Source organism: Callithrix jacchus, chromosome 20 (genome assembly GCF_049354715.1).
Source record: "Callithrix jacchus isolate 240 chromosome 20, calJac240_pri, whole genome shotgun sequence".
NCBI classification, from domain to species: Eukaryota; Metazoa; Chordata; class Mammalia; order Primates; family Cebidae; genus Callithrix; species Callithrix jacchus.
The window spans coordinates 14,774,456-14,787,408 of NC_133521.1; the positions used below are offsets into that span (position 1 = coordinate 14,774,456).

Here is a 12,953-nt window from a genome sequence, read left to right on the forward strand (position 1 = left end):
GGCGGCAGTGGCATCTGGCCAGAACAGTGACCCTGGTTCATCTACGTGGGTTTTATTGGTTACCTCTTCCTGGCAAGAGGTGCTGGTTTTCTGTTTATAATTGTGACATTGGCTGGGTGCAGTGGCTCTGCCTGTAAATCCTGGCACTTTGGCTGTAGGCCGAGGCAGGAGGTGGCTTGAGGCCAGGAGTTTGAGACCAGACTGGGCAACATAGTGACAGCCTGTCTCTACCAAAAAAATAAATAAATAAATAAATAAATAAATAATAAACTGTGAATGGTGCCATGTGCTTATAGTCTTAGCTTACTTGAGGCTGAGGCAGGAGGATCACTTGGCCCAGATCAAGGCTGCAGTGAGCTGTGATGGCACCACTGCACTCTAGCCATGGTGATAGAACAGACCTTGACTCTGTTTTTTAATAGTAATAAAAATAAAATAAAATATAAATAAATAAATAAAATCATGACATAAAATCTGCCTTTGAAATATATCTAAGTTTGGGCCAGGCGTGGTGGCTCATGCCTGTAATCTCAGCACTTTGGGAGGTGGAGGTGGGTGGATCACCGGAGGTCAGGCATTCAAAACCAGCCTGACCAACATGGTGAAACCTCGTCTCTGCTAAAAATGCAAAAATTAGCTGGGTGTGGTAGTGTGTGCCTGCAGTCCCAGCTACTCGGGAGGCTGAGACGGGAGAATTACTTGAACCTGGGAGGCAGAGGTTACGGTGAGCCGAGATTGTGCTACTGCACTCCAGCCTGGGCGACAGAGCAAAACTCTGTCTCAAAAAAAAAAAAAAAAAAAAGGTAAAGAAATGTATCTAAGTCAGAATGTGAGTTGATTTAAACAGAAAAGGAAGTAAATGGTAAGGCAGGTGGCACACGGGTGTGGAGCTGGCAGGTGTCGGCAGGTGGAATTGGGCAGCTGCTGCTTTGAGCAAGGTCAGGTGAGGTGGGAGGGGGTAGGCTGGAGGTCTGCTGAGGGTATCAACAGATGGGGCAATTTGCCCAAAGTCATGCAATTAATTAGCCAAAGAGAAGAACCCCTGCTTGGTCTGTAGTGCCCTTTGCAACCATCCTGGCTCTGATGCCCCAGGGTCAGGGTAGAAGGGGATTACCTGGCCTACACCGCCCAGTCCTATGCCAGGATGGCCTCCTATGCCAGGATGGCCTCCCATGCCCCATTCTCTAGCCATCCAGTGTGAGTTAAGAGAAACCCATAAATCCCATCTCTTTGTCCTCACCCCCACTGAGAATTTCTTCCCTGAAAACCCCTTTTCAGCAATGTTAAGGAAAGTGTTGCTTGGGAAAAGCAGCATCTGACTTCTCTGTGATCTCCAAAAAGTAAATAAGCCATGAGATTGCTGTGTTGTCTCTGCTTCCTGTCTGGGCTCTGAATGGAAGCTGAGTTTAGTAGATTTGGTTTAGCTCAAGGCTACGGCAGCCTGGGCTAAAGGCATGTCCTTGGTGGGAAGGTTATGAAAACCCTTCCTCTGCCTCCCTCTGTCCCTTGATGGGCCACATCCTTTGCTCTCTTCATAACCCTGGAGCAGGTCTATCCTTACCTAGGCACTGGCCAGGTCTGCCAGCTCCCGCTGTCCCCGCACACCATTTGAATCCACCCACGGCTCTGCTTTCAGAATTTCACTCCCCAAGGCCAGGCGCCAGCAGCAGCTTGACCGCTTGGCCCCAGCCTCGTCCTCCAGGCTTGTCTCTCATTTCTTCCTCTCTCCTAGCACACTCCATGCATCCCAGCCAGCTCCTCACTGCCCTGCTCCACCCCCTGCACCCCGACGCCTTCCCTCATTTTAACTGTTCCCTACCAACCAGTCCCGTGGTCCCTAACCAGGCTGGCACATCAGAATCACCTGAGGCATTACCCAAACCAGGTCCTTCCTAGGGGTTCTGACTCAATGGTGGGCAAGGGGGTGGGGGAAGGCCTAGACAGGTGTGTTGTTTTTTGTTTGTTTCTTTGTTTTGAGACAGAATCTTGCTCTGTCGCACAGGCGGGAGTGCAATAACACGATCTCAGCTCACTGTAACCTCCGCCTCCCGAGTTCAGGCAATTCTACCTCAGCCTCCCGAGTAGCTGGAATTATAGGTGTGTGCCACCACACCTGCCTAATTTTTGTATTTCTAGTAGAGATGGGGTTTTGCCATGTTGGCCAGGCTGCTCCCTGCTCTTGAACTCCTGACCTCAGGCAATCTGCCCACCTTGGCCTCCCAAAGTGCTGGGATTCTAGGCCTGAGCCACCACGCCCAGCCGGTATATCATTTTAAAGGCTCCTTGGGTGATTTCAGTGTAGACATTCCCCTGCCCCACCTGCTTTGGCCTGTAACAATCTTACCCTTCGTTCACCATCCAGCCAGACTGCCACCTCTGTGAAGTCTTCTCTGACTGCTACAAACCACAGGTCAATCCTCTCCATTGACCTTCCCTGTTAGATGCACAGTCGGTGCTGTCTGGCTTGTCACTACTGGTTCTGTACCGAGTTTCTCCTATGTTATCTTTGCTTCCTCAGCCACTCCAGAATTTCCTTTATTCGACTTTCCTATTCCTTAGAATTTTCCTACTCAAAGTGTTGCCTGTGGACCAACAACACCGCATCCCGTGGGAGTGTGTTGGACATGCAGAATCCCAGGCGCCACTCCAGACCAACCGAATCAGAATCAGCATGGTAACAAGATCCTCAGCAGATGCATAGACATGTGAAAATTTGGGGTGCGCTAGTACAGAGATGTCCGCCAGATACTTGGGAAAACCTTGTCAATTACGTTTCTGTTTCACTTCTCATCATCTAACCCATTTTATGAGTATTCGTTTCCTGTCTGCCCCTACCCCAGTGTTCTACGAGGGCAGGCTTTCTGTTTTCCTTACTGCTACGTAGTCAGTAGGTGCTCAGTAAAAATTAGCTAAATGAGGCCGGGCGCAGCGGCTCATGCCTGTAATCCCAGCACTTTGAGAGGCTGAGGCGGGTGGATCACAAGGTCAAGAGATCGAGACCATCCTGGTTGACAAGGTGAAACCTGGTCTCTACTAAAAAAAAAGACAAAAAATTAGCTGGGCATGGTGGCGCGTGCCTGTAATCCCAGCTACTCAGGAGAGGCTGAGGTAGGAGAATTGCCTGAACCCAGGAGGCGGAGGTTGTGGTGAGCCGAGATCGCGCCATTGCACTCCAGCCTGGGTAACAAGAGCAAAACTCCGTCTCAAAAAAAAAAATTAGCTAAATGAATAAATACATTTTAAAACTCTCAGGCTGGGCCTGGTGGCTCCAACCTATAATCCCAGAACTTCGGGAGGCTGAGGCAGGAGGATCACCTGAGATCAATATGACAATACACTGTCTCTACTAACAATACAAAAATTAGCCAAGCATGGTGGCACACACCTATAATCCCAGCTACTTGGGAGGCTGGGGCACAAGAGCTGAGATTGCACCACTGCATTCCAGCCTGGGAGACAAAGCAAGACTCTGTCTCAAAATAATAATAATAATAATAAACCTCTCCATGTTTCCTTCAGGATCATTTCTCTGCTGAGCAAGTTCCGACTGGGATTCCATGAAGTCCACATCCTCCCTGACATCAACCAGAACCCTCGGGCTGAGCAGTAAGTTCTGTGTTGGGGCTTCCAGGCAGAAGGGCCAGCTGTGTGCCTACAGACCCCTCTGCCAGCTGCCTCCTTTCTCCTTGCTAAGCTAAGAGCAAAGGGCTCTCCCCCGAGCCCTTCCTAGATGTGTCAGAGGGCACAAATTCTGCAGTGGTTGTGGCCGGGACATGTCCCTTCCCTGGGGCTGAGGGTATCATTGGGCAAGGCAGCTGCAGCCCCTGATGGTTGTGTTAACACATCGGTTCTGGGAGTGGGGAAAAGGTGAGTGACCTGGGCAGCAGCTTCCTTCCTCCTTCCATCTGAGGGCAAGAGCGAAGATGTTTAAGCAAACCCTTCTGTGAATTTGTAGCAATGACCAATGGTACATTCAGCAGGGATTGCTTGCTTTCAAATGGTGTGACTTCATCTTCTTAAAATAAGACATTTACAAATGGGATTTGCATTCTGTCAATCAGTGTGCATGAGGTTTTCCAGGACACTCTCCTCACTAATTATGTTTCCTCCTGACCTCCTAGCCCTAAATTTTCTTTTACATTTCCCAGCCATAAGGATATCCCCAACCTGGACAGGGAAGGAAATCAAGATAAGCAGAAAGGAGCCATGTAATAGTGATGGATGCATTGGCGCCAACCATTTGTTAGGAGCTGCGCTTGGTGCTGCAGAGGCAGAGACGAGAAATCTGCAGCCCAGTCCTCCAAGTGTAGTGGCAGGCTGGCGGAAGCCAAGGCAGTTGCAATGCTGCAGAGACAGACCAGGATGCCAAGGAGAGTAGGGCTGTCTCTGTTGGTGGAAAACCAAAGCCTTGAGAAAGGCCTTGATGATCAAAAAGAGATGGGGGAGATCTTCCAGGCAGAAGGGACAGCAGGAGCAACATACAGACCTCATCTAGCGTCTGATTTTTATTTATGTATTTATTTATTTTTGAGACAGAGTCTTGCTCTGTCACCCAGACTAGAGTGCTGTGGTGTGATCTCGGCTCACTGCAACCTCCGCCTCCCAGGTTCAAGTGATTCTCCTGCCTCAGCCTCCCAAGTAGCTGGGACTACAGGCACCCACCACCACACCGGAATACACACAAATTTATTTCTTAGGCATTTGGGATTGTCCTTACTGCTGTGTCTAATCCCCATTGGCTGGAGCCAGACCTCACAATCTAAACTAAAACCTGATTGGCTAATAACTTAAACTTTTCCAAATAGGTAGAAGCAGAGGAGAGCTGGGACATGCCTGTGAGCACATCCAGCACAGATATCTTGGTTAAAGTATAAGGACATAGAATGTACCACATGCCTGTAAGCATGGCATGTTAAACAGCTACATAACATAGGGTTTAAAGTTATTAGCACACTTACAATTTACTCTTTAACAAGAAAGGAAGCTTTTTAAAATGAAACTTTTCTACTCCCCACATCATCTCAGCCAGCCTCACCCACTCTCTCGTCCCCAGCACCAAGAGGTTTGAGGACATGATTGCACCCTTTCGCCTGAATGATGGCTTCAAGGATGAGGCCACTGTCAACGAGATGCGGCGGGACTGCCCCTGGAAGATCTCAGATGAGGAGATTACGAAGAACAGAGTCAAGGTGCAGGAGAGGGGTGGCCTTGCTGGGGTGGGTGGGGGTGGGAAACACGACACATCAGTGGGTCAGGGACAGGCGTCCTGCATGTCCTAAGCTCCCCAGCCCCTCCCCTCGATCCTCCAGCCTGCTTTCCACTCCGGCCCCTGAGCTATCCTCATGCCACAGTCACTCAGGCTGATGGGTAACCCAGCTGTGGAACTCAGTGCTATCCTTTATGTGGGAGCCTGGTCCTCCTGCCCATCTTAAGTGAGCCCTGGCAGTGGGCATGGACCGCCCTGAGTCCTCCTCCCTCTCCTCCCTGCTTCCTCTACGCTGGATAGAAGAGATTCCTGAGACTTATGGTGATGGCCCAAGTATAATTTGTGCTGTTAGGCTGGGCGTGGTGGCTCACCCCTATAATCCCAGGACTCTGGGAGGCTGAGGCAGATGGATCAGTTGATGTCAGGAGTTCAAGACCAGCCTGACCAATAGGGTAAAACCCTGTCTTTACTAAAAATACAAAAAAAAAAAATTAGCTGGGCATGGTGGGAGCACCTGTAATCCCAGCTCCTCAGGAGGCTGAGGCAGGAGAATTGGTTGAACCTAGGATGGGGAGGTTGCAGTGAGCCAAGATCACACCAGAGCACTCTAGGCTGGGTGACAGAGCAAGACTCCATCTAAAAAAAAATAAAATTTGTCCTGTGTCCTGTGGGACACAGTGGCCTGACCTTCCCCCCTTAGCCTCTAGACCCTGCCCCTGACACAGCTCAGAGCCATGGTGCCCCTTCCTGACAGTACTTCAGGACTCTAAGGGCTAAGATAGAGTGTGCCTGTAGCCGTGGCTGTGTCAAGGTGGGGTGAGCTCTGGAAGGGCAGGGGGTGGGGGCAGGGGTGATCCCACTTCTACCCCCAGTGTCAGTCATTCTTCATCATGAGTGATTTTGCCCCCTGGGGGACATTTGGCAACCTCTGGAGACATTTTTATTTGTCACAACGGGGGGTTGAGTGTTGCTACTGTCAGGCAGTGAGGAGAGGCCTGGGATTGGTGGCAAACATCCTGCAATGTACAGGACACTTCCCATGACAAGGACTCATATGTCCCAGATAACTCTAGTGCAAGATCCAGAATCCCTTACCCAGGTTAACTCCCTTCCCCTTGTTCTCCTGGTCTCCAGGATAGGGTGTCTGTCCGTGATCAGTTCCTGAGTGTCAATCATTTCTGAACGATTTGAGATAGGCCTTGTATTGGAAGGAGTCTCCCACCCTCAACCCAGTCCCACACAAGCTCTGGGGACTTCCCTAATCTGTCAGCCCTGAGACCTTGCCCCAAAGGGCTCATGCAGCCATCTGGGTCTTTGGAAAATGATGAATAAAACTTTGTGTGCAAAGGAGACCCTCCAATATTCTGTTACGGAAGTGGGGTGACCTGTCCCTGCTCCGAGTTCACCTGTCTTTTCTAGAGTATTTTTCACATACCAGGCCCTCTGCTGGGTGCTTTTGCATAGGTTGTCTTATTTGAAACTCTCCAAATTCACCTGGAGAAGGTATCATTATACCCATTTTACAGATGAAGACAGTGAAGGTCAGGGAGGCGACACGACTTGCTCAAGTTCTCTCTGCTATGAAATATGAGAGCTGAGGTCTGAACCTAGTAAGGTGTTCTCTCTTCCTTCTACCCCAGTGGTTATGGTCATAGTCAGACAAGGAAAATCCATGGAAGGCATCTTGGAGGAGGTGAGCTGTGTGCTCCATTATTCAAAGGGTCCCCTTCTTCCTGGAGGCAGGAGAGTCAGTAAGAATTTAGGGGAGTAATTTATGAATCCAGTTGAAAATGTTAATGAGGCCGTGGATGTGGTGAGGGGTCAAGTGCTCTCGAGGATATGGGAAATGACCACTTGGCTTTCTCCTGCCCAGTCCCTTCGGCAGGTGAGGCTGAATGAGATTCTGCTGGATTACTCCCGAGACGCTGCTCTCATCGTCATGTAAGTAGCTCCTGGCTGGTGGGAGGACCAGCCTGTCTGGGGTCAGGTGTCTCAGCTCTGGGAAGGGGCTCAGTGGGGGCACCACGGAGGACCGGAGCCTTTCCCTGGGAAGCAGAAGGGCCAAAACTCCCATAAATATAGCCCTGGTGATTCTCAGCACGTGGCTGGGCCCGAGTCCGCCCCATACCTGAGCTCCAGCTGGCAGAAGCTGAGGGCCTCACGTGTCCCAGACACCTCTGACCGCCCCTTGTCATTGCTTTATCCTGGTGGCTGCCTTTTCCTACCAAATTCCACTTGGCAAAAAGGGAACACAGCTGTTTCTAGAAGGACATCAATTCCTGGTTGTTTAGGAATCACTTGGCCTCTTTGGCTACAGCCATTCCCAACTGATGTTGGTTCCAAGCCTGAGCAACAGTAACTGAGGCCTGCCCCAGCCCTGGCTGTTCCTACTGGACCCATGTCCAGTTCTGAGCCACCCTTGGGGTGTGTCAGCCACCAAGAAGGTGAGATGGAAGGTGACAGTTATGCAGCGAAGGTCTCAGGGTGGCTCTGCTCTCTATGAAGCCTGAAAGAAGAACACGATCAGCCAAGCCCTCAGCTCAGGGGACAAGAGGTCTTTGCCAAGGCAAGTAACTGGCCTCTTGTGCATTTCCTGTGGGCCAACCGCCTGGGAATCAGACAGAAGGGACCCCTCAGCTCTGGTGATGGGTGATGGAACTCACTCCCAGACCTATCACCATCTGACCTGGACTGCAGATGCCAGGTTCTGGAGGACAGCCACAACGTCCATGGGACGTGCTTGTTCATAACCTGAAGCCAGGACCAACTGCACAGTTTGCAAGGCCTAGAACAAAACAAAAATGTGCAGCTCCTTGCTCAGAAAATATTAAGAAGGTCAAGGTCTTCTCTTTCAAAGTAATCTCCCTTACATTCTCACATAGTCTGTATGGAATTTGTTTTAATAAAAATCTCATGGTGGTGGAAAGGAGGAGAGGGCAGGGGTTCAACAGAACTGATCATAGGTTGATCATTGATGTAGAAAGAGGATGCTGTGGGCATGAAACTTCAGGGTATCATTTTTCAATGTTTACATGTTTGAATGTTTCCATAAATCTGCAAAATGCACCGTGCCTTGGAAAGCAACCACAAATGCTTCATCAAACTTACAAGAAGCTCTGGCAAGAAGGTCCCCAAACCTAGCACCGCACACTGTTCTAGAAAGATGTGTTCAGATAGGAGGGCTCCTTCAGCTCTGGGATACACCCATTCCCAGGCTTGTCACGTCTGACCTGGACTGCAGATGCGAGGATCTAAGGATGTTGGATTTGTGAGAAGAGACCTCAGAACAAGTCGTCCACTGAGGGTGATAAAAGCAACTCAAACTTATTTTCTACTACCTCTGTTGCTTGAGTGCTATATAAGTTGCATACTTCCCTTACTGCTGTGTCTGCAGTACTTTCTTTCAGGAGAGCACCAGCAACGTTTCTTTTAGGTAGTGTAAGTGCTTCTTTGAGAAAATCAAAATGGCAAATGGGTTCAGAGTGAAGATGGCCAATGGTTGGCCGGGTGCAGTGGCTCATGTCTGTAATCTCAGCACTTTGGGAGTCTGAGGCAGGTGGATCACGAGGTCAGGAGTTCAAGACCAGCCTGACCAACATGGTGAAACTCTGTCTCTACTAAAAGTACAAAAATTAGCCAGGTGTGGTGGCAGTCACCTGTAATCCCAGCTACTCAGGAGGCTGAGACAGGAGAATCACTTGAACCCAAGAGGCGGAGGTTGCTGAGCCAAGATCGTGCCACTGCCCTGCAGCCTGGGCAACAGAGTGAGACTCTGTCTCAAAAAAAAAAAAAAAAAATCAATGGCTTCTAGCAGATAAGTAGATAAAGCCTGAGGATATGCATCCTCCTAGGTCTCACCAAAGGCTAGAAGCTAAGCAAACAGTTTGGAGACCTGAAGGAGGTTTCTGGACCTCCAGTTCATTTTAAGATGCCCATGAGGGTTTTTCCTCTCTGGCTGCCTGAAGACTGACCGCCATCATGAATGACTCAGTAACTATCCAAACTAGGAAGGTTGTGACCAACTGACTACTTCAGAGGGAAGAAATGACCATCGATGTCCTTCACCCTGGGAAGGCAACAGTACCTAAGATAGAAATTTAGGACAAACCAGCCACAATGTACAAGACCACACTGGAGATCATCTTTGCATTTGGATTTAGAACTCATTTTCGTGGTGGCAAGACAACTAGTTTGGCATGATTGATGATCCCTTGGATCATGCAAAGAAAAATGAAGCCGAACATAGACTTGCAAGACATGGCCAGTATGAGAAGAAAAAGACCTCAGGAAAGCAACAAAAGGAACGCAAGACCAGAATGAAGGAAGTTAGGGGACCGTAAAGGCCACTGTTGCTGCTGCAGTAAAGGGGCGGCAATGATGTTATCTGCGGTCATTGTGGATCTTTTATAAGAAGATTAATAAACTAAAAACTCTCATGTGAAAAAAAGATGCCCAGGAGGCTTCAAAAGGCACCAATAGCAGTTACTCTTCATTGACAGGGGAGAGGTTAAATGTTTGCTTCTACCAGTTAGTGGAATTTGGTCACCAGGAGACTGGTTCAGGCAATTAGAAACCTAACTATGGGCCGGAAGCCATGGCTGACACCGGTAACCCCAGCAGTTTGGGAGGCCGAAGTGGGTGGATCACTTGAGGTCAGGAGTTTGAGACTGGCCTGGCCAACATGGTGAAACGCTGTCTCTACTAAAAATGCAAAACACTTAGCCAGGCGTGGTGGTGCACACCTGTAATCTCAGCTACTTGGGAGGCTGAGACAGGAGAATTGCTTGAACCAGGGAGGCAGAGGTTGCAGTGAGCCGAGATCATGCCACTGCACTCAGCCTGTGTGACAGAGCTAGAAACATGCTTGGATTATACTAAAACAGTAATTCCATACACTCAGGCAGTGTTCAGGAATCATGGCTTAGAACATTCGGGCTGCTATAGCAAAATACCATAGACTGGGCTTGTCAGCAACAGCTCCTAAAACCACCACCCTGGGGATATGGATTTCAACGTGTGAATTTCCAGGGACGTGAATATTCAGACGGTAGCAAATCGTTCTGACTTGCAAAGTTTCTGTACTTCCATTACTTCCTATGTGTCAGTAGACGGTAGAACATGTAAAAATCTTCATAATTCCTAATATTCTATGCAGTGTGCAACCCCGTCTCAGCAGAAGAGTCTAACAACAGACCAGAAACAGACCATTGTCAGTCTGCCCCTGGGACTCAGCATTCCTCATGCCCCAATGCCCCCAGTGCTAGTGTATGCTTTTTTAAAAAGAGAAGAGGAAGAAGAAGAAGAAAAAGAATGATTGTATTTATTTCTCAGATAGTGATATAACTTTTTTTTTTGAGACCAAGTCTCACTCTGTCACCCAGGCTGGAGTGCAGTGATGCAATCTCTGCTCACTGCAACCTCTACCTCCTGGGTTCAAGTGATCCTCCTGCCTCAGCATCCCAAGTAGTGCCACCTTGCCTGGCTAATTTTTTGTATTTTCAGTAGGGTTGGGGTTTCACCACGGTGGCCAGGCTGTTCTCGAACTGCTGACTTCAGGTGATCCACCCACCTTGGCCTCCCAAAGTGATGGGATTATAGGTGTGAGCCACTGGCCTGGCCGCAGAGAGTGATGTAATTTATAGTGTAGTCAATTGGGTTGAACTGTCACTTGCAACACTTTCTTGTGTGACTTAAGGCATTAGAGAGAGAGAAAAAAGAATGTCAAGATGGTGACAGCAGAGCATTAGACAAAGCAAGAGACCCTACTAAGCGGAAGGCCCCATGTGACTGCACTGGTTGCATACCCAGGAAGCTGGCTTGCCCAGAATAACGCTTCCTGGGGCTTTAGGGACATAATTTTTTTGTACAAAGAAAGTGCTCAGTGTTTCCTTGGAGAACAGTATTAAGGAAAGGGGCTGGGTTTATCTACAAACCTCTCGCCAGCACCTAGCAGAGAATGTTCCTAGGGCAAGGTTGGTCCAGGGTGAGGGCTGGGTCCGAGTGAGAGACAGTGGAAATGGCTTCGTCCTGAGATGCCTCCCCAGACTCTTCCTTGGGTATGGTGCCTGCTGGGTGTGCATGGCTGTGCCAGACCACGGCTTAACAAGTGCTGCCTCTGTTCAGAGAAGCGTGTGTGCATTTTCTCTATGCTATTAGCCCACTGTGTGGCCTTGGGTAAGACCCCATCTCTCTCTAGCCTCAGTTTTCCTAATTATAAAGAGTTAAACAGAAGTATTTCCAAGATTCTCTTTCATGCTAATATGCTGTGATTTTGTTTATTTGTCATTAAAATGAGTCAGTCTCAGCTGAGAGAGGGAGGCTGAGGCCATCTGGGAGGCTGAGGCCAAAGGATTGCTTGAGCCCAGGAGTTGGAGACCAGCCTGGGCAACATCATGAGACCCTATCTATCTATCTATATATATAAAATCAGTCTCTTAAGCCATAAGATGAAGAATTTCATCTGGGGAGGTGACCACCTGTTGGAATCTCTCCCTTCCCAACCCCCATCCCCATCACCATCCCCCAACCTCATAGGGAAAATCAATCCCCCACCCATCAGCCTTTGTGGGATTCGCCAATACAAGTAATTATAAATCCGGTGACCTCGGAGAAGACTCCTACCCAGGGCGTTCCACCCCATGCCAGTATCGACAGCTGTTGTCCAGAGAGGCCCCAGCTATTGGGCCGAATCCACCAGGAGGACAGAGCAGCTGCATCTGTCCAGCCCTAATCTCCAACCTGGAGCCATGCCTAGTGTTTCTACAAGCTCAGCCGGAGGGTCAGCTTCGTCAGAATCACAGGGGACTACAGAAACACAAGTCCTCAATGCCTTCCAGACCACGCTCTGGGGTGGAGCCCAGAAATTCCGAGGAAGGGAAAAAAAAAATCTCCCAAGCCTCTGTGAAATGATCGAATCACAGTCTAGCATTTGGGAGAGTGTGCTTGGAGCATTTCTTAGAGCCGGTTGAGGCAGCACTCGGTCGATTGCTGTTCACTGATCAGTGAGTTATCAGCGGCCCCAGGTTTGAGTGCAGCTACTCCAGCACAGCCGATAAGCCAGCCTCATAAATAGCCCAGCAGCCTTTGCCCAGCCTAGCAACATATTCCTGTTGGGTCCAGGCACCTCTTTTTTTTCTACAAACACTTCCTCCTCAAAGCCAAACAGCATTAATCAAAATAGTAACAATCGACACTGCATTTTATGGCTTGAGCCTCTATGATACTCAAAGTATCAGGTCTTATGAATTTTCAAAACCCTAGTTTTAAGACAGCACCTCTCTCCGTCACCCAGGCTGGGGTGCGGTGGTGTGGTCTCAGCTCACTGCAACCTCTTTGTTTTTTTGTTTTCTCTTTGTAACCTGTGACTCAGACCTCTTGGTCCTATAATTTTCTTTGTTTATTGAGGCAGGGTCTTACTCTGTTGTCCAGGCTGGAGAGCAGTGGTGCAATCTCAGCTCACTGCAACACCACCTCCCCGGACTCAAGCAGTCCTCCTAATTCAGCCTCCTGAGTAGGTGGGACTACATGCGTGTGCCACCAGGCCTGGCTAGTTTTGTGTATTTTTTATGGAGACAGTGTTTCGTTGTATTGGCCCAGGCTGGTCTCAACTCCTGAGCTCAAGCAATCCACCTACCTTGGCCTCCCAAAGTGCTGGGATTACAGGCATGAGCCACTGTGCCTGGCTCACAACTCTGTGAGCCCCCACTTTAGAGATGAGGAAATAGCTTCAGAGAAGTGAAGCAACTTG

General features: G+C 49.2%; 1 protein-coding gene across 2 annotated transcripts in view; it reads left to right on the forward strand.

Annotated features, from left to right (window-relative positions):
* Positions 1-12,953, forward strand: part of SLC12A3 (solute carrier family 12 member 3) — a 48,101-nt gene that overhangs the window by 30,075 nt on the left and 5,073 nt on the right. For both annotated transcript variants that reach the window (XM_002760993.8, XM_008985914.6), the window contains exons 23-25: positions 3,520-3,606; positions 5,054-5,189; positions 7,080-7,147. In XM_002760993.8, the coding sequence (XP_002761039.2) occupies positions 3,520-3,606; positions 5,054-5,189; positions 7,080-7,147 (291 nt within the window). The remainder of the gene's footprint in view (positions 1-3,519; positions 3,607-5,053; positions 5,190-7,079; positions 7,148-12,953) is intronic.